The sequence below is a fragment of the Stigmatopora argus genome, chromosome 18 (assembly GCF_051989625.1).
Source record: "Stigmatopora argus isolate UIUO_Sarg chromosome 18, RoL_Sarg_1.0, whole genome shotgun sequence".
Classification (NCBI taxonomy): domain Eukaryota; kingdom Metazoa; phylum Chordata; class Actinopteri; order Syngnathiformes; family Syngnathidae; genus Stigmatopora; species Stigmatopora argus.
Genome location: NC_135404.1, coordinates 3,801,157 through 3,823,069, shown reverse-complemented (window position 1 = coordinate 3,823,069; position 21,913 = coordinate 3,801,157). Strand labels below are relative to the sequence as shown.

Sequence of the window (21,913 nt, the reverse complement as noted above, 5' to 3'; positions counted from 1 at the left end):
AGAAAACCCACACAGGAGAACATGCAAACTCCACACAGGTGGACCGACCTGGATTTGAACCCAGGTTTCCCACTGTTAGGCGGACGCACTAACCACTCAGCCGCCGGGCTACCATAAGGCCAATATAGGGCTAATTACCTCCACCTAAACGTTTTGAAACGAATTAAAAAACATTGTTTTATTACTGTTAGCATTGGATCTTGACCTCGTACCTAGAACGCCACATCCTCGTTTTCCATACTTATCAACCCCGGCCAATTGCTCCCCTTACAAATGATTGCACTTGCCTTTATTTTGCGATGAGAAACCCCACAAACACAACACGGCACCTATTTACTCAATGCAAGACAATGTAGAATAAAAACAAAGATAACTGTGTAAACAAGGTATTTTATTGACCAAATAAACAACAAACACATCTTTCCCACTTTTCCTACTATTTTTTTCATTCATTCATTCATTTTCTGAAACGCTTTATCCTCATTAGGGTCGCGAGGGGTGCTTGAGCCCATCCCAGCTGACTCCGAATCGGTGGCCAGCCGATCGCAGGGCACAAGGAGACGGACAACCATCCACACTCACAACCATACCTAGGGGCAACTTAGAGTGTCCAATCAGCCTACCATGCATGTTTTTTGGAATGTGGGAGGAAACCACAGTACCCGGAGGAAACCCACGCAGGCCCGGGAGAACATGCAAACTCCACACAGGACCCCAGAGCTGTGAGGCCGGTGCGGTAACCACTCATCCGCCCGCCAGGCCGCTGTACATTTTATGTTTGTTTTTGTATTTAGATTACAACACATTTCCAATGCAAACTTTACATGCTGAAAATCTAAATTGACCTCTCAAAAGGTTAACATCAAAACTAATGTGTTTAATGTAATGTGAATAAACAATTAATTTATTTACATCTAAGATTTCTTCTATACAAAGACGGTTGAACTTTTTTTTGTTTATACACACTTTTACTACTGTAGTACTTTTTTTGCATTTACACTTCAGCGACACCTTATAATTATACAAATTACATATACGAGTATATGAACAGTACATGAAAAACATGATACAGAGTTTCCATATATTAATACAGCAATATTTACAAAACACATTATATTAAAAAAACCTTTACCAACCCATATGTACATAGTGGCATATGGACATACGTATGGCATATAAATGCTCTGTTTAAGGAGTGCTGTAATATATTGTAATAAATGATGACTGGTGAGTTATTATTCATGTTAAGTAATCTCATCTTTAAAATGTAGTCAGCAGTAATAGTGTCTAGCTGTTAGTTTAATGATATCCATAGTTAACTCAGGTGAGCAACACTGAAAAACTAACTACCAGTATGTGACATTAGCATGTCATACATTTATTGTAAAGGTTTATGTAACTTTGTGGAAATGAAAATAGTATGTGCGACGCAAAAATACTTTTTGACCGAGAGAGCCACAAACAATTCATATTTTCAAACGTTATTCCATGATAGCCATACTCAGAATTTAAAAATAAATGACCATGTACATTTTTTTAGTCATTTTGTCACCTTTAAAGAACAAAAGTCTCTGAATTATTTTGACAACATTGCTCTACTGTTGCTACTTTCACAAGTACGGACAAATAGGCTTAAAGACTTTTTCCCACATCCATCAGAACTCTAAACTTGCGGCAACACGACACCATCCCTTCTGTGTAATAACTTCGGGGTTAGGTACCATGAAAAGACGTTGGGCGGTGATCTGCCTCCTACTGGCTGACTGAAGGTAAGTGATCCGCTCGGGGGGTGATGCGATGTATCCATCACGGCAGAATGCCAAATTACGAGTCTGATATTATCACTTATTTGGGTCTTTTGCCGGGAAAACGCACCTTGTGGAGAAGCACTACCAATTTCGTCATACGCAGCTGGGTATGATGACAATTAGGCTTTTGTCGAGTCAATGATGATGACAAAGCCTATGTCCGATTATTATTATTAATCAATGAGTATCAGTGAGTTTGCATGCGGAAAGGTCTAATTAAAAAAAAATGATTTAAGGGGGGCGAGACGTAGTGTCAACGTGCCGACATGACGCGCCCATTTGTGCAATCGGGACTCAGTACTTTCACCAGGGGTTTCCATATTTGACCTCGGAGACCCATATGCAACCATCAAAAGAGCTGCATATGGCTCCCGAGCCATAGGTTACCTACCCCTGCCCTAGACTGTAAGGAGAGAAATACAAGTGGTGGTCTAGGGAGGGAGAATAATGTGAAAAGCATTAGATACAGGATCAATGTGTGAGTTGAGAACCTTGTTAGTGGTTTCTTCAAGCAATCATCCATTGTCAAACCCTTGCACAACATGAGACTTCAGTCTAGTGTGGCCACATATCTTAGGGTTTGGCATGTTTAAATGTTTTGGATACAGTCAGAGAATAGAGCACGTGTACATGGGAAGAGAATGATGAGGATTGAGCTGCCAGGCAAGAGAACAAGAGTAAGACTTACAAGAATGTTATTAGATGAGGTGATAAAGGACACGGGTTGAGTTGAGAGGTGAGGATACAGAAAACAATACTTTTGTAAAAAGGATGATGTACTATGACGACCCCTAACGACACAAGCTGAGAGCTAAGTGGATTCAAAACTCACTCTCCTCCAGAATCTCCTCCATTGTCTCGCCATGTGTCATTTCCCCATCACTACTGGACAGACTCTTCCTGGTCAGAAAGTCAAGACCTGATGTGTCATTTTCTTTTAGGCCTTGGCCTTTATTTTCCCTTTGTCCTTTGGCTTTAACACAAGCATGTAGAGTCACCTGCAGCAGGTGTGGGTCTATAGTGAATGTAGAAGTCGGTCCCTCTTCATAGGAGTTTCTTTTTGGGCACTGTGGATGGTGCTTTCTTGTGCACTTCCACAGGTGCTTGAGTGGTGCACCTTGGAAACAGCTTCTGAAGTGAATGTTGTTGTTGAACAAAAAAATCTGCCAGCGCTTCTTCAGTTCAGCTTGAACCTAATTACAGCGAAACAGAAAATTAAAATAAATACATATCACTGATCATTTTTTAATTGCATGCTACCTGCTGTTTGCGTTTCACCGTTAATTTGTGTGTATAGTACAAATAAGCACGTGCGTTATTACAAGAAAAAAACTGCCCTAAGCTGGCTAACTGTAAACCACAGGAGCTGGATTTGAACCCAGGACCCCAGAACTGTGAGGCTGATGCGCTAACCACTCGCCCCACCGGGCCGCCCTATATAGAATATAGAACTTTATAATAAATGATATCATTTAAAATCAGATTTTGGGCAAGACATGAAAGCATACCTCTCCATTTGCAAAGCAATACAACACTCCAACCAAGAAGCCCTGTAAAAGGAAAGCACATGATTACGATATTTATATATTTACATATTTACAAAAGCAATATATGTATATATATATATATATATATATATATATATATATATATATATATATATATATATATATATATATATATATATATATACACATATATTTAATTTTGAATTCAACCCAGGGGTGGAAACTACGGGGTTGCACTACATGTCCAATTTTGCAACCTTACAAGTGTGTACAAATGAATGCTGGGTTTGTTGGTTTTTTGGACAATATAATATACTGCATCTACTGAGAACTTGTTTGACATGTAGCATTCAATACTATTCTGAAAACGTGGATTGATAGGGTTGTCATATTGGACTGCTATTAGTTTTAACACTACTGTGTGTGCATATGTACATGTGGTACCTCTACTTACAAATGCTTCTACACACGAAATTTCCAGGTTACGAAAACCTTTGCTCTTCAAATAACTTCATATATACAAAAGCAAGATCCAAGTTATGAAGCCCCCCCCCGGCTTTTAATTAATAAGCTTATTTTACTTTCCTTTTCAGTCAGTTTTATTGATCAATTAATCAAATGAATGAAAAAATATAGTCTGGCCTGTAATTAGAGTGATCAGTTTTACCTGAAAAGAGCTAATGGTGAGATTAATAAAATCCCGAGCGTAACGACTGCTTTCCTCCATACATTCATCGACAAGCACTGTGAAGACCACTTCATGGATTCCCAGCAAAGGAATCAGCACCAGTGTTGCCTTGGCTAAACTGAAATTAATCAAAACACAACATCAAAATTTGATATACAAGTGTGGTGTACATAATCCAAAATATGATATAGTTTGAATGAAAACCTGCACCCACTGCAGCCTTTTGAGGAGTGGTTTGAGACCCTTGTAACTAAACATTCTCTGGATTTTGTTGTTTATGGCGACTTTAATAAGATGAATGATGGTTACAATTTAATAAGTGGAATTTCCCTTGGGGTTAAAAAAGTATCAATAAACAGTATCCTCCAGTGTTGTGAATGGTGGGTGTCACAAGGATAGAGGTTTGTGCTGCTGAGGTTTGGTGTCCTAATGTGACTTGAAATGAGTATACTGTGATCCTTCACCACTTTGCGGCTTTATATTTGCGGCTTAAATACATCGCAGTTTTTTTTATATTATATATAAAATTCATGCTGAAACTCGCAAACGGAAAACACTTCCCGGTCTTCTGCTTGCCACTATAGAAATGACGCAAGATAGGGGACTGTCATTCAACTCAGCACTGAGAAACAAAAATGGCGGGTAGCGGGCGGTGGCCATCATTTTTATCCCAAAATAGAGCTGTCTGAGTGGACTAAGTGGCCGGGAGCCTCTGTGAGGGTGGATTTTTTCTCAGAAAATTGAATTTGCATTTAAGTCCGGGCAGCAGGCTTACGCCATTGCTTTTATCAGAAAATAGAGCTCTCTGGACGGGTAATTGACAGCTGGATGATGCGGAGGAGCGAAGTGGAAGTTTAATTTCCCCCAAAACAATGACGGCAATAAAGATGAAAAACCTGGTCTTAGTACTATTAAATACTATTAACTTGACAGTTTCATGTCCTAGTACAAAAGCATATTTGTACCAAAAAAGAAACAGCGGTCACAACACCCCATCAACATTTTCCTTGTCCGCCGAACACCTTTCGCAAAAGCTCCTCCTGAAAAGCTCCCCTATGACGCCTCCTGAAGATTCCATTGATGATCCAAAGCCTCTCGAATCGGACGAAAAAGACTTGGACTAAAGCTCCCAATATCCTGTTTTTTTTAAAATTATTTAAATTAAGCAGAGAGGAACTATTTTCACTGTGAGTACAGTATTTAGAATATTTACAATATTTCAGATATATTTTATTTATATATGAATACATTACAGTATGTTCATATGCTTATCGCTATAATATTTAATCAATACACTTCTTGATAATTGTACTTGTGTACTTGTATTTCTGTATAGGCGCGAAAACATAGAATGCTAGTAATAATAGGGGTATCCTACTTCGCGGTTTTTCGATTATCGTGGCCATTTCTGGTCTACATTATCCGCATTATTCGAGGGATTACTGTATTTGGAAATACCTGTATCTGTAGTTGGTAAATTTTGCTTGATCCGCTTTGAGCTTGGACAGCAAAAGCAGTAGAATCTTGATGAATATGAAAAAAATGATCTGCAATATGAATTGAATGTAGTATCAATATAAAATCAATTGTGATCAAAAAATGTTCTAACACAAGGGTAAGGAAACTTTTTTACTTTGAGCCAAAAAAAGCCCACACATCATAAAAAATGTCATGTCACGGGAGCCATGCACATTGTATATATGACAACACAGTGGGTGCCTGGGTAGCACATCCACCTCAAAGTTCTGAGATCAAGGGTTTAATCCTAAACCTCTTCCTCAGTGGTTTTTGCATGTGCTCTGACTTTCTCTTACATCCAAAAATCATGCATGGTAGACTGAACCCTAATTTCTTCATGTGTGATTCTGGGAGTGAATACTATATGAATAAATGTATTTGAGAAAAAAAAAACTTGTGTTCAGAATTATGACGTCTCATGCTAAAAAGTGTTTCACCATGGTGCCCATGCTGGCATTTGTATCAGTTTCAACTATTTCGTGAATTTCCCGAGCACGGGATATAAAGTTTATTAATCTAATCTCAGTATTATTTGCCACACACACGCACACCCATGAATTTGATATCCATTGCACATCAACATCACCAGTTAACACTTACCATCAGTGACATGGTGATTGGGCCCTTTATTATCCACCAGAACCACCTATTGACAATTGACCAGCACCTTCAGAATAAATGTTGACAATTGTTAAGAATGATCGAATGAGAAATTATTCATTCAAATCACTTAAAGTAAAGCTGCCAATATACTTACTCTGTGTTTTCGTATAAAATTTTAACAATTGTCCATGGCATCACGAAAAAGACAGGCATGCCTGAAAATTCACAATTAAGTATTATCTACATGAAAACTGTATTCACATTTTTCACATATGGACAAATCTCATCTAATTTCAATTTCTGAACTGCCTATATTCACGAGGGTCGCGGGGGGTGCTGGAGCCTATCCCAGCTGACTTCAGGCCGGAGGCGGCGTACACCGTGAATTGGTGGGCAGCCGATCGCGGGGCATGAGGAGACGGCCAACCAATCACATTCACACTTATACCTAGGGGGAATTTAGAATGTCCAATCCACCTACCATGGATGTTTTTGGAATGTGGGAGGAAACCGGAGTACTCGGAGAAAACCCACACTAGCTCGATGAAAATATGTTCTAAAACAGAACAGTGAGGCCGACGTGCTAACCACTCGGGCCGCCCCCTTTTTTTAAAGATTGAAAGTAGCCCCATTAAAAAGCATCAAAAAGCAGAAACGCGTACTGAAGGGAGAAAAATTAGCATTTTTTTCTCGCAGAATTTTGTAACACTAAAGTTTTATAGTTTGGCTAGGTCTACAAATTATTTCCACAGTGACAGCTGTGAGAAGGGTGGTATAGGTGTGCCCTCTCCTTCCAGAGTTGGCAGATTTGTTTAGAAGCAATGCTTAACACTCAAATGGATTTCATAGATATTTGGTGTGAGATAGAATTTGGTATGACTTATATGTTTTGTTTTTTCATCGTGCATTTTTTCCTGATTTACAGTCTAGTCTTAAAAATAAGCTTGCATTGGTTGTATCAACAGTTGGTATTGGTGTTTTATTTACAAGTTCACTTTGAATTTTTTTCTTTGCATTTGATTCATAAAGTACACATACCCCATCCTAACAGCATGTAATTCTTCAATAGGTGTCGCTTGGTCAGGACAGCAGTGAAGAGCAGTGCATGAAGAAATATAGCTTCCACCAAAAGCCAGAAATAGTTACAAGCCACAAAATACTCCATGGCCACTTTTGAAAATTTGCACATTAGAGCTATCTGTTGAGAAGAAAAAAATGATGGTTTGAGAAGGACATGGAACAAATTTTTCAAAAACAAATAGTGATGATTTACCTATTAAATCTGATAAAAACTTCAACATTTACAATCAAAGGAAATTCTGTACAAGCACCAGAGGAGAGGGCTATCTCTACCCAACCATCCAACAGGAAGCCATTGGCACACACATTGAAGCATTTAACCAATCACATTTCAGCCATTATTTGTTGCCAGGGTTAGAAATCTGCCTCAAGGCCTTCACAATCAGTTCTGCGGGCTCTGCCGCTTTAAATAAGTGGATTTTACCCCACTTTAGTGCATTTTTTGCTGTTTCGCTTATGGACGTATATGGACGTATCGACGTTCATCGCTGTCTTTTTTTCCGGGCAAATGATACTCCGGGCCCGGTTCTGATGTCTAAAAAGCTCCAGTATTTGTATTTAATCAATAAATGCTGTTTTCGGCTGGATTTTACCCCATTTTCGGGCAATGTTTGCCGATACGCCATTGATGTTCATCGCTGTCTTTTCCCGGGAAAATCACCCCCCGGCCCGGTTGTAATGTATGAAAAGCTCCAGTATTTGTATTTAATCATTAAATGCTGCTGCAAAGTGGATTTTACCCATTGAAGGCGCTACGAGAAAATGTACGGACCGCCACTGGCACACTGAGTAGCCCATGAGATTAGAGCGGAGGAACTGTACATCCGATATAGTACGTTTTCTTTACCAATTGGTATTTCGATCCTGATAAATGTATTATTACACCCTTACCTTCTAATACAACACACATCTGGTTTGAGGGTAGAGAAATGCAATTGTTGATACAGTGAAGTCAGTAGAAGACCTATTTTAGGGGGGACTTCAGCCCATGTAAAATAAACTTTAAAAAAAACATAAAAAGAAAAGAAAAAGTCTAAGGTGTTAAAAAATTCATAAACAAGTATAAATAAATGGAAACTACCGGAGAACTTGAATAGGAGTTCCAACCAGGGTCATCCTTGGGTAGGTTGGAATACATGATGTGTAATACAATTTCCTTAGAAATGACTGCAACAGCTCTTAAGATAAATGAGACAAATAAATTCATGTGAATGTAGTTCCTGGTGCAGTGGAGCTTCCTGGAAAACACAGGAAGAAGACTATCAGCCAGATTTGTTATGTAACAGTAATTTCACTAAAAGAGACATTCATTCATTCATTTTCTGAACCGTCTATCCTCACAAGTGGGACTTATCCAAGCCCACTATGGGCACCCGAAGCGGGACACCCTGAATTGGTGGCCAACCAATCACAGGGCAACTAAAAAAGATGGATGCTTATGGTTCTGGAACTAATGCAATTAATTAAAAAATATAATGCTGTCTTTATCAGTGCCCCTTGCTTGATTTTCGCCCAAGTAGCACAACTTGAAAATGATAACAGCATAAAGAAAATACAGTGTGCAAAAGAACAATTGGATGTGGTTGGATCAGACTTCTTTCAAATATGGACCAAATTTCTTTGAAACCATGAGTGAGTCATTCTCCGTGGTGTCACAGAACTCCTCCCATGTCCATTTTTTTGCCTCAGAGATCACCTTAGCCACGTGTTCGCTTGGCTACAAGATATCCGTCAGCTGCTTCCGTCCCATGGACTAAAATGACCCGGTAGTTCGACTCATTAAGCTTGTGTCCACCGTTTTGGGATTTCTGCCACAACAGGCACCGATCACCTTCTCGCCACAGCAATACAGGTGTGGGTCAATGTCTGTGGCAGTAGTGTAGACCCATTTCAAACAGTTTGTCAAGTATTTGATCCAACGTGTCAGACATTCATTCATTCATTTTCTGAATCGCTTGTCCTTGGAATGGTCGCGGTGGGTGCTGGAGTCGGCGGGGGATGCCCTGTGGCCAAGCGATCGCAGGGTGCAAGGACATGGACAACCATTCACGTTCAAACTCATAGCTAAGGGCAATTTAGGATGTTCAACCAGCCTACCATGCATGTTTTTGGAATGTGGGAGGCAACTGGAGTGCCCAGAGAAAACCCACGCAGGCCCGGGGAGAACATGCAAACTCCACACAGGTGGAGCGACCTGGACCTCAAAACTGTGAGTCCGACACGCTAACCACTCAGGGGCCGCCCGAGTGAGATATATGAAATCAAAATACAAGTAATTTGTATTTGGGTTGCATATACTGTTTCAATACATAGACTGCACCTGTATGTGTTTGTAATAGTCTGCTGGTTGAAATAAGAATTGTCATTTTGTATAAAGGCAGAAACTAAGTTTAAATTCATGGAATGTATTTTAAGACAGGAACACAATCTGAAATTGTTTGGAAAAAATCTATATATATATATATATATATATATATATATATATATATATATATATATATATATATATATATATTTTTATTTTAAAAAGCAATATTGTTTCATGGTATCATGGCTACTGACCTCAGCATGCCCATTAGGAGTGTCGCTAACATGAGGGAAGCCAGGGAGAAGGAATAGCCAATGACAGAGATGACGCGGAGGGCCGCCTGTCGACGCATTTGCTCTTCCTGTACCCACCAGAATACACCAAACAATAGACATAATAAACACACAATTGCAAATGATGCTTACAGTATGTTTGTTCGCTATAATACTAATAATACACGTTCACAGGTAATTTCCATATTACTGGTTGGTACTTGAATTGAACACAAAAACAATTTAGTATAGTTTGCAATCGAGAAACTCCACCAGCCATTTTGAAACCCAGTCAACTAAGGGCACCAGGCGGAGGACACCCTGAATTGGTGGCTAGCCAATCACAGGGCACAAGGACGCGGACAACGATTCAAGTTCAAACTCATACCTAGGGGCAATTGAGAGTGTTCAACCAGCCTATGTTTTGTGATGTGAGAGAAATCCAGAGTACCCGGAGAAAACCCACACAAGCCCGAGCATAGCATGCAAACTCCACACAGGAAAGTCGGAACCCACCTGGAATTGAAGCCAGCCCACCGACCCGCTAAGTATATCATATTATATTATTCATTTCCGTACCGCTTATCCTCACAAGGGTTACGGGGTGCGCTGGAGGCTTTCGTAGCAAACGATGGGCCCCCTTGAATAAGTGGCCAGCCAATCGTAGGGCACATCGAGAAAGACAACCATTTACGCATTTACGCTTATACCTAGGGGCAATTCAGAGTGTGCAACCAGCCTACATGCATGTTTTAGGGATGTCGGAGGAAACCGAAGTAACCGGGGAAAACCCACGCAAGCCAGGGAAAACCTGCTAATGTATCTAATATTGATATATCAATGTGTCTGTGTCTCTATCCTCCCACCTGTGTCTGTGTGCACGTGTGTGTTTCACATGAACTAAATAAATGTATCTAGTGTTTGACTTCGTTGTAAACCTAATTGTTAAATAAGTACCCATCTGTAGCTAAATTTACATTTTAAAAAATATGTCTACACAAGTATTGGAGAATGCCCTGCGATTGGCTGGCCACCAATTCAGGGTAATCCCCCGTCTTGTGACCATAGTTTGCTGGGATAAGCTCCAGCACCCCCGCAACCCTTGTGAGGATAATGAAAAAAACTGAATTCAACAGGTTTTGTGATAAATTCAGGAAAATAGACATTAAGGTGTTAACTGGTGGCAGAAACTCATGGCTGAGGCGTGTTGGTAAAAACAGCCTATCATTTGATTCATCACATGTTCTAGAAACCTACACTTCTCGGCCATATCTAGATATAATCAAAAGTAAAAGTATAAGTCATTGTAAAGTATCACAGCCATTCACTGTTTCCGTTGACACCCCAAGAAACACAGATCAAAAAAACAATAAAGTGGAGAAAGACAAAAAAAAAATCATCAAATTCATCTCCATTTTTTTCCTCACCTCGTCTTTAAAATAATGGTCCCCCTGACATTCGGAATCATCCCTCCATGGTTCTGATGAGTTTTCTTTTTGCCGCCATCTTCCATTTTCCAAGCATTCTCGGTGCGCCTTTCTTGAGTTTTCAGCAGCTATTGCAAATTCAATTCAATTAGATGTTTTTAAAAACAAAATATGTGGGGTACACAGAGTATTAAAATCTGAGCATCATCTAAAACACAAATTTATTTTACGGTTTTTACTATATTTTGAATATAGTAAGTCCTAGTGCATCCATCATTAAATTTGTATTGCCTGATTTTTTATGGGAATCTCTATCTGCATGCCCTTCTTATTATTTTTTTTACTGTTTTAGGGGTTTAGATCAGGGATGACCTTTTTTGTCAGCTGTGTTACTATGCAGCCTTTTGAGACATTGATTCCGATCAAAGGGTATAATAAATAAACATGACGTTTATTAGCCAAAACAAAACATTCACAAAAATATCAATATCTGTGTTAGTTTACTATCAGGAAACACACAGAGAATAACATTTCTGCATGTGAGTGGACACCCACACTGTGCTTTATGATTGATGTCTAACTACACTTATTTTTAACTGCTCATCCAGCAATCAATGAACTGCTGAAGAGACAGTAGCTCTCCTTTGCATACAAGGATGTCTTCATAGAAACATATTTTGAAGTTTTCTCCTAACGAGAGGTTACAAGTTCTCTTATTAATCGATTCATATGATCCGTTTGCTATAACAGATACCTGGGTAATTCTAGAGACAAGGGAAGTCCATGACACAGACCTCCATGGCCACATGCATTTAACAGACTGAAAACCGTTACTGGGTCTGAACCTTGTCACCCAAGGTTCAGACCCAGTAACGGTAATAAAACCAACCAAGGTTCAAACCCAGTAATGGTTTTCAGTCTGTTAAATGCATGTGGCCATAGAGGTCTGTGTCATGCACTTCCCTTGTCTGTAGAATTGCCCAGGTATCTGCTTATATATATATATATATATATATATATATATATATATATATATATATATATATATATATATATATATATATATATATATATATATATATAATATATATATAATATATATATATAATATCATATATATTATATATATTATATATATATTATATATTATATATATATATATATATATATATATATATATATATATATATATATATATATATATATATATATATATATATATATATATATATAAAACCAACCAAGGTTCAAACCCAGTAACGGTTTTCAGTCTGTTAAATGCATGTGGCCATAGAGGTCTGTGTCATACACTTCCCTTATCTGTAGAATTGCCCAGGTATCTGCTTATATATATGTATGTCTATATACAACAGAGTCTCTCTCTCTCTCTCTCTCTCTCTATATATATATATATATATATATATATATATATATATATATATATGTGTATATATATATATATATATATATATATATATATATATATATATATAGACTCTCCTTGGGTATATTTATTTCTATATATAAACCTTGAATAACTGCAGATAAAACTAGTCAGTGGCTTCTGATGTAAATATTGATAGACACCATGGTGACATTTTTCAGTTAACAGCACTTGACATGTTATATTTGTATTTTTTAAAAATAAAAAAGTTACCCATACTGATCCATGGTAGGTAGGGAGGACAAGGGACGGACACGTTACCAGGAGGGGAATGGGGCCAACATAAGAATGTGTCAAACGTTCCTTTACAGTAGATTCCTGTAAGGCAACAGTAGTGTCTCAGATTTCTCATTGGTTATTTATATTTCATACAGTAATACCTGGACATACGACTGTCCCAACATATGAGAAATTTGACATATGAGGAAAATTCCGAGCAAATTTTTGCCCTCAGATACGAGAACAATTTGAGATACAAGCATACGAGATAGTTCCCGGGTATGCGAGAGGCTGTTTATGAGAACAACATCGCTCTGTCTTTCTCGCCGCATCTCCCTTGCATAAAGATATCTACGAGCACCGGCTGTACAGGTTGCATTTTTTTGCGTTAATCAGTGAGAAATTACGGGGAAAAACAATGGGTTCAAAGCAAGCCAGTGCAATGAAGGGCTAACCATCATTTCCAACCTGCGCAGTGACATTCATAACGAGATGGAGAGCCTTTGTTTGATATGGTTAAAAGATAAACAGTTAGCGGGAGATAACGTGACCAAGTCGATAATCTGCGAAAAAGCCAGTGGAATCTACATGGACTTAAAAGCAAAACAAGCATCCGAAAAAGACACCAGCGGAACCCTTCAATGCGTGTCGTGGCTGGTTCGATGACCAGGGTGGTATGGGTGCCTGACAATGTTCCCGGCTCTGTTGATGTAGCGAGGGCTGGCAATGTCATCCAGTGAGGGCAGAGAGCAGCCGATGATCTTCTGGGCGGTATTGATCACTCTCTGCATGGCCTTTCTGTCTGCTGCCGTGCTTCCAGCGTACCACACCGTAATGCATTATTTCAAATGAGCGTTTTAAGCAAAATAAAATCTAACCCATCTTCAATTGCTAAACATCCCGGAAAGCAATCTACTCAATTGCGAAGACTAGGTCCAATGTACATCAAATTAAGTTTAACTTTCTGGCTCACCGGTTTTGGGACGTGGACTTGTGAGACTTCTATTGCAGACCTCCCAGTAGTCTGTACGCTTAGATATCAGACTTTCAAGCACTGAGCATGCCATCTTTTATGTAGAGTCAAAAAAAGGAAAAACAATTAGACAGATACTTCACTTCAATACATCCACATGTAAAACATTCATGTCATTGTGTAAAACCCTAGAAAAATCACAAGTCAGACGAAGGGCATACAAATACACATTTACATTGACTGACAATTTGAATTTTTCAATTAACCCTTAATCTTGTGCATATTTTTGGAATGTGGGAGGAAACCGGAGTACCCAGAGAAAACCCACGCAGGCCCAGAGACAACATGCAAACTCCACACAGGTGAACCGAGTTGGATTCAAACGCAGGACCCCAGAGCTATGAGGTCGTAGCGCTAACCACTCAACCGCCGGGCCGCCACCAATTTGGAGCAATGATATTAAATAATTTGAAACAAGTTAATAAAAAACATCAACAGCGTTTTATTTCAGATAAATTGAAGAAAAAAACTCAACTCAAATCATCTGTAAACTGACATAAAACTCTAATGTAGTTGTGTGGATTTGGGTCGCTAATTGTATAACTCCTCCACTGCAAGAATTAAAAGAAATTCTAACAGCTCAACAAGAACTGGTAGTAGAGGTGACTGTGTAATTCCCTTCAGAAAGACTTTACATGTACTATATATTCATTAACATGTATTACTCCTTTAATAAATAAATTGAACTTAAACTATAATGTATTCCTTGGTATTTGGTGTCCTCTAGAGGCAATTTATAATTTGAGCAGTTGCTTTGCACCGCAGAACCAGCTAAGAACAGGGCCTCAAAACAGGGGTGGGCAAACTATTCCATAAAGGGCCGCAGTGGATGTAGGTTTTCATCCCAACCCATAAAGAGGACACCTTTTCACCAATCTAGTGTCCTCAGTGGATTACAGTCAGGTCCTTCTTGTTTTCCGCAGGAATCGCATTGTGTCTTTGCTGGATCGGTTGCAACAAAAAAACTGCATCCACAGCGGCCCTCTATGACCGGTTTTCCCACCCCTGCCTTAAAACCTGAGTGTTCTATTCCCCATGACTGGATTGCACCAGACGTGAACCCAGATGTCGATGATTATTTCATTCATCGTCTCTATGCTCAATCGCAGCTTCTTCTCTCTCTACTAGCAGTGCAGGTGTTTAAAACATTATTTCAATGCTCTGAATGAGTCATATCACTAATTTGTCATCCGTGAACTTAATGTGTCAGAGCTGGATACACATTTCTTTTTCACCAATGTTAACAGCAAAGTTCTGAAAACTCACTTTTGAGGATATCCAGCGCTCATCTAGATGGAGTTGGAGGTTTTCTTTCCAATAGTGTCAGTCCCTTGCTTATTTGTGCTTGGATTTCTATTTTTACCTATCATTCTCACTCCATGGCATTTGGCTTTGATTGCAGTACATGGCAGTAAGACAGATTTTGTTTTTGCGTGAGTCACAACAACCCATCCTTGTCTGTCTAAACACATGTATTCTCACTTTCCCACAGTTTTAAAGATCCAATAAAATGGGTATTTATTTATATGTATGTATTTGCATATTGCATTATTCTATAATCCTTATAAAGCGTGATTTATGGGTGTGTGAGTGTGTGTGTGTATGTTAGGATTCTCTCGCTACGTTTGTCCAAACCGTGCAACGTAGTGTTTCAAATATGATGTCAAAAATTTAGAGTCACTTTTTTTGCACAGTTACAACAATATTTAGCAACTTCAGTATTTATTTCTGAATAATAAGTGTTGAATCTAAATTCTAAATCCAAACGTTAAATCTAAACCCTATATATGAGTTGTAAATTCAAATGTTAAATCTAAACCCTAAATGTAAATCCTAAATATAAATATAAATCCCAAATCCAAATCCTAAATCTACATATTAAAACTAAATCTTAAATATAACTCTTAAATGTCTCAACTGCATATTTGGCTAAATTGATTAGGTTTGAGTAGCTAACAAATGAGCTCCTCCGGATTTTATTTTGTTACTTCCGGTTACTGGCCGTTTGAATTTGTATATCAGCTAAATAGTTGAGACATTTAGGATTTACTTAAGAGTTATATTTGGGGTTTAGATTCAACATTAAAATTCACAACTTAGATTTAACCTGCTATTGGCTGACCACCGATTCAGGGTGTCACCCAACTCTGGCGCGAAGTCAGCTGGGATAGGCTCCAGCACCCCCCGCAAAAGCAGTTCAGAAAATGAATGAATTAATAAAATACTGAAGTTGCTAAATATTGTTGTAAATGGGCAAAATATAAGCGAAAAAAAAAATCGTTCCATATTTGAAACACTGTGGGGCTGAATAAAGAGAAAATGTTAGCGTCTTTTTATCCAAGCGCATCTTTACAAAGGGCGCCCCATTAGAGTCCACTCATTGTCCCTAACATATATGCACACATTCCTCTGCTTTGAATTTTCCCATAGCATGCTTCTCTGCCTCCCTACGCACACAAAAAGTCATCCAGCTGGATCCAGGAGCCCAGAATGGCCACCCACAGCTAAGTATAACTTGGACATAGCTTATTTTCCCTGTATCAATATGAAATTGAGTGTTGATCAGTTATCAAGGGTGGTACTACTTGATTGTATTCTAGAATTTGGATTTAAATATTCCTCTTACATATATCTGAAGTTGATCACAGCTTTTTTTGTGAGAAAAAAAAATTAACCCTGGAGAACACACGGGTCAAATTTGACATAAACGATTGCAACCCCCGAAAGAAAAAAAAAACTAAAACTAAAAAAAATGGTATGCTCCAGGTTTGGATTTAAATAATTAAATAAATACAAAGCTAACTCAAAATCTATTTGCGGAATTTACAATTGGTAACTGATTAACAACTCAACAGTGCAATCTGAACACCAAATAGACTACAAAGATTATCTTTTTAATTACCACTTTTGTAGGAGTATTTTACTACTTCATCTCTTCTTATTGCATATGTTTCTGCCTGTATAATTCCCTTACCTATTACTTAATGTATGGCCAAAAAGGGTGAAGTGAATTATTTTAAGTGAAAAGATACAGATGAAGAGATAAAATTTGATGATAAAAATAATAAATGTTTTAAATAAGATACTGTGTTTGTGGATTAAAGTTGAATTTTGAAGAAGCCGACATCTGATTGTGTTTTACAAAGATGAACTTTTTTTTAATTGTTATTTTGAAAAACCCATTGTATTTGTGTGCATGCCGTTTCGATTTTCACTTACCTGATTGTTGGAGATCATTAAAAAGAGAAAAAGGAGCCTCCCTTGTGAAGTTGCCAAAGTATTTTTGTTCGGCATCAACCGAAAGGATGACATAGCGATAAGTGTTTACATTTAAATTATTATATTATTTCAGTACAGTATCTGAATTAGGTCTGTCAGTCATCTCCTTGAAACTTCCCCACCACACATGTCCACTTAATTCAAAGTCACACTGCGTTCCTGGAGTTGAATTTGAATTCTTTGTAGCTGCACATGTATACGGAAAGCAGAAATCTTGTTAAAATTCCAATAATCTTGTCCTTCTCAAAGTCAGCTGAACTGGAAAAAATAAAAACTCCACTTTTGAAATCCATTCTTCCAGTATGAAGACATCTGTCAGAGATCCGACCTATAGTCTGAGTTCAGATGAGAAAGTGCAAGTAGATTCAAGCAAGCAGATCTCTTCTCCCACCCCATCCTTTTTTAACCGACCAATCAAGAAAAGGCCCCGGGACTAACTTTGTTGTCTTAAATGATGAGGCGGAAGGAGCAAATACGCCTGGTGGCACAAACTTTAATGTGCCGTATGTAAGGCTATACAGATCTTTTTGATAATATATATTGTCACCTATCTAAAGAGCTGCCAAGACTAAAGTAAAAGAGAGAGATAGATGGATACAATTCCTCCCTTCCTGCAGAGTAAAACACATCACTAATAATTTCCGACCCTAATGGAAAGCAAAGGTAAAGCAACACAACTAAAGAGAAACACATGACAAGTCAAATAGCCACAATTCACCTGCAGAAATGTGACCCTCACGCTGTTCAATGTTTCTAACAAATGAACAGTGCTTATTACAAGCACAGAGTTAGCTTTAACTTTAGATTTTATCGTTCTAACACAGTTCTCAATGGTTAGCCGAGATTTTCCTATTGAAAAAGGTGATTGTTAGGTGTTATTGTTTTGATTCTGTGTTTAAAACAGACATCCTCCACCCCGATCAGTCCTTCATGAGACCAGTTCTTTTGTCTTTGTCAAGGTTGCTGTAGCTTTATAGGTTATGTAAACTAAGGTTGCTACCATAATCAGAGTAAGAATTAATGATGTCGTGTAATGAGAGGGAAAAAAATGAATGTCAAATGTCTGAAAAAAAGAAAAAAAACAATGATGAAAAAAGCCATGGTTAAATGATTTCTCCTCGTAAGGTGATGTGCTTTGGAGTTTTCGTTTATTACTTTTGTGAAGATATCGATACATCTGTTCTTCCATCATAGGTCTGATTCAATCTGTACTTGTTAGTCTCGCCTTTAGAAATTTAAAATACACCCCAAACTGCCTTGTCATGTATCTTGTACATGGCAAAAGTTAGACTGGCTTATCAGGGTACAGATATGTGTCAATTCACTCGTACCTACAAGTCACATTTAAAATAAATCAGAATTAACAAATAATCGTTAGTGGGCAGTCAAATGCTCTCTGTGAGTTATGCTCTTGTGTTGTTGGGTAAATTGACTATTGTATTGTAGTTTAAATAAAAATTGATTGAATTTAATAAATTCCGTTCATTCATTTTCCATTCTGCTTATCCTCACGAGGATCGCGGGGGTGCTGGAGCCATAAATTGGTTGCCAGGCAATCAATCACAAAGCACAAGGAGAAAGACAACCATTCATACTCTCACTCATACCTATGGACAAATTAGAGTGTTCACCCAGCATGTTTTTGGGATGTGGAAGGAAACCGGAGTCCCTGAAGAAAACTCACGGGGGCATGGAGAAACATGCAAAATCCACAGAGGGACGTAGGACCCTATTGGAGATTGAGTCCTCCATCTTTTTCTCTCTCAGGGCATCAGGTGGGGCACACCCTGAATTGGTGGCCAGCCAATCGCAGAGCGCAAGAAGACAGATAAGCATTCATGCTCACACTCATACTCTGCAGTAGTTTTAAAGATTTAAAATGACAGAACCAAAAAAATGAAGGAAAATAAACCTTTTTGAGCCTTGAAAGTACATAACTGACCTTTCCCTTATATGATAGTGAGATTTTTAAATATATTAGCAGTATAAATATGACAGACTTCACTGTAGATCAAGGGTGTCAGACTCGGTTAGGTTCATGGGCCGCTTTAACGTCAACTTGATTTCACGTGGGCCGGACCATTTTAGATATAATATTTCGATTTTTTTTTAAAAAATGGATTAAAAGAACTGGATTAAAAGCCTTGAATATTCAGTTTTTTTATAGATCTAAAACAATGTTTGTTTTAGCTTTTTTTTTTATATATTTTTAGATTTTACAAAATGATTTTTGAACTAAAAACACAGAAAAAAAATGATTAAAAAATTACAATTATTGATTTAAAAGGGGGGAAATCAGGGAATTTAATATACATCTATACTATTCATTTTAATTTGATCCTAAAACAGAAACTCCGCACTCATGATTTACTTTCCCGGGCCACACAAAATGATGCCTCGGGCCAGATTTGGCCCCCGGGCCGCCTCTTTGACACCTGTGCTGTAGATGCCCTATTATCATTTTTTTACCCATACATACATTATATTTTTTACTGTAATCCATGAATGAAAGGCTAAAATTAAATTTTTGCTGGCTTCATAAGCTTAACATTATATAGCTTTAATAGAGCCATATTTCCACATATTGCTTCTCATAAGAGACAGTAAAGGCGAGCATTAGAGCAGAGAGACACATACATCAAAAAGATTGGATTTTCTTGTGGGATGATCTAAAGCCAGAGGAAGTAGATAAGACCTCAAGGGGGAAAATCCTCTGGGCGGTGATTCCCAATTAGTCACTAGCAGTGTAGTGCTTCAATCACAGCTTCAGTTTCCATTTGGTGACAGTATGAAACCGAGTCTAAATTTTCTTCTGTCTCTATACAGTGGGAGGAAAAAGTAAGTAAACTCTTTCAAATTCCTTAAATTCCCACACCTGGTTTTTGTATAAATCACAGGAAGAGGCAAAATGAAGTGTGTTACACTAGTAATGATAAACAAATAACAAGATGTCTTAATCTTTCGTTTAATTGAAATTAATCTGAACATTCACAGGATGTACGTGCATACGTCTTTGAATTAGATCTTCTTCAAAACATTTATACAAACAAGTTGGATTTCTTCAATATGTGTACAAAAGCATGAAATTTACATATCTCAATAGACTGCATTTTGCACTTTATTCCTCTTTCGGGCCTTGTATATGTTTCATTTCATGGTGTTTACAAATAAATGGATGTAGAAAAACAGGTGTTCTCTTCTGTAAATGAGGAGGATTTACAAGACTGGATTTTGCACAATCATTAGATCCTGCTGAAAATGTTAACCTTTTATTCAACTCTGCTGCAACAAATCAAATATGACTTAAAGCTCAGCCCGCCTAAGTCAAAGTTTAACACTAGTTTTACACGTGACCGGACGATTCGCCGAAAGACGTTTCGCCAATGGACGTTTGGCCGATGGACAGTTCGCCGAACGGACGTTTCGCAGAAGCCCTCGCCCCGCCCCCGGATCGTGTGTACATGTTTTTCAACCTCGGCCCGTTACAGATAACATTCATTTAAGAATAACAAGGGCATGTACTGCCCCCCCGCTGGACATATTTCTAAATACAAGTGTGTCCTACATTGTGCTGCTAATTTATATATTTATATATATTTTTTAAATTTTATCCTTGGGTTTAAAGTAGTAGCCATTTGGAGATCACGCAGAACAGTACGTGACAGAAGAAATTGAGAAAATAAAGTAGTAGTAACAGTAAGTACTACTGTAATGAAATTGTAAATCCAGAAATCCTACTCCAGAAAACTTACACCAGCATAGAAAATGTTGAGATTAATCTTTGAATTAAGGTTCTCAGCAAATCATTTTGAATATATATTTCCTAAAATAATGGGAAATTATTTAAAATTAAAATAGAAGTAAAAGTGTGTTCCATGGCATTTTCAAGTATTGTTCTCTAAGCCCTCTAGTCTGTCCAAGGCACTTAGAATTTCACATAAGTCTTCTAGTGTTGTTTTTTCTCAGTGTCAGACATCAATCCCCAGCTTTGATAAATTGCATTGCGAGAACCCCAATTGGCCTACCATACATGTTTTTGGAATGTGGGAGGAAACCGGAGTACCCGGAGAAAACACACGCAAGCCTGAGGAAAACATGCAACCTCCACACAGGTGGACCAACCTGGATTTGAACCCAGGACCCCAGAGCTGTGAGGCCGACGCGCTAACTACTCAAGCCGCCGGGCCGCTCAACAATAAAAGCATTCAATTAAATTAAACTCAATTAAATGATGCACAGTCTAAATATGGAGTTGTCGCAACGAGCAATTTCAGAAGCCAGTGACTTTCTGTTTTTAAAATCTAGTTTTTTCAATTTTGAAGATGTTACATAAAATTCATGTATAGTCATGAATTAAGGCAGTGGAATTGGAGTAAAGGTTGAGAGGGATTGACAATATTAACACGTCCTGTGTGTTTTCCCTGTTCACCGTTTAAGCGATACACACAGCTGCAAGTGTTTACCATCTTCTAAAAATGCAGTAGGAAATGTTTAGCAGACCGTTTATGCGCTATTTGCAAGGCTAAACACGTTGTACTACTGGTGCATAAACCGTTGACCCTCACATGGAAGGGATATCATTCTGGTTTGGGGGTATTGCACTATTTTTCTAATGAAGAGAGCAAATATCTAAATAATTTAGAATAAATTGCTTGCCATCTGAAGCATTCCCAAAACATTTGGAGAATAGGTGAACTGATGAGGGTTCAGTTTTTGGTGAGTAAAT

At 38.1% G+C, this 21,913-nt stretch overlaps 1 protein-coding gene across 1 annotated transcript; it reads right to left on the bottom strand.

The window, feature by feature from the left end:
• Positions 1 to 434: 434 nt before the first annotated feature.
• glp2r (glucagon-like peptide 2 receptor) lies at positions 435 to 17,247 on the bottom strand. The gene is made up of 13 exons (XM_077626421.1): positions 17,128 to 17,247; positions 13,849 to 13,942; positions 12,870 to 12,974; positions 11,213 to 11,340; positions 9,768 to 9,874; positions 8,287 to 8,443; positions 7,164 to 7,323; positions 6,280 to 6,340; positions 6,123 to 6,189; positions 5,463 to 5,551; positions 3,984 to 4,122; positions 3,317 to 3,358; positions 435 to 3,001 (listed from the first exon to the last, which is right to left on the bottom strand). The coding sequence occupies exons 1-13, from the start codon at positions 17,218 to 17,220 to the stop codon at positions 2,630 to 2,632; spliced, it is 1,614 nt and encodes a 537-aa protein (XP_077482547.1). The 5' UTR covers positions 17,221 to 17,247; the 3' UTR covers positions 435 to 2,629.
• Positions 17,248 to 21,913: the final 4,666 nt, after the last annotated feature.

Bases quoted from the DNA above. Each gene is read 5' to 3' on its own strand.
- glp2r (XM_077626421.1), bottom strand. From the start codon at position 17,220: ATGTCATCCTTTCGGTTGATGCCGAACAAAAATACTTTGGCAACTTCA. The intron at 7,324-8,286 runs GTAGTTTCCATT...TCTTCTCAACAG, and splicing joins ACTCCTATTCAAGTTCTCCG to ATAGCTCTAATGTGCAAATT. The intron at 3,359-3,983 runs GTAAAACTGATC...TTCCTTTTACAG, and splicing joins TCACCATTAGCTCTTTTCAG to GGCTTCTTGGTTGGAGTGTT.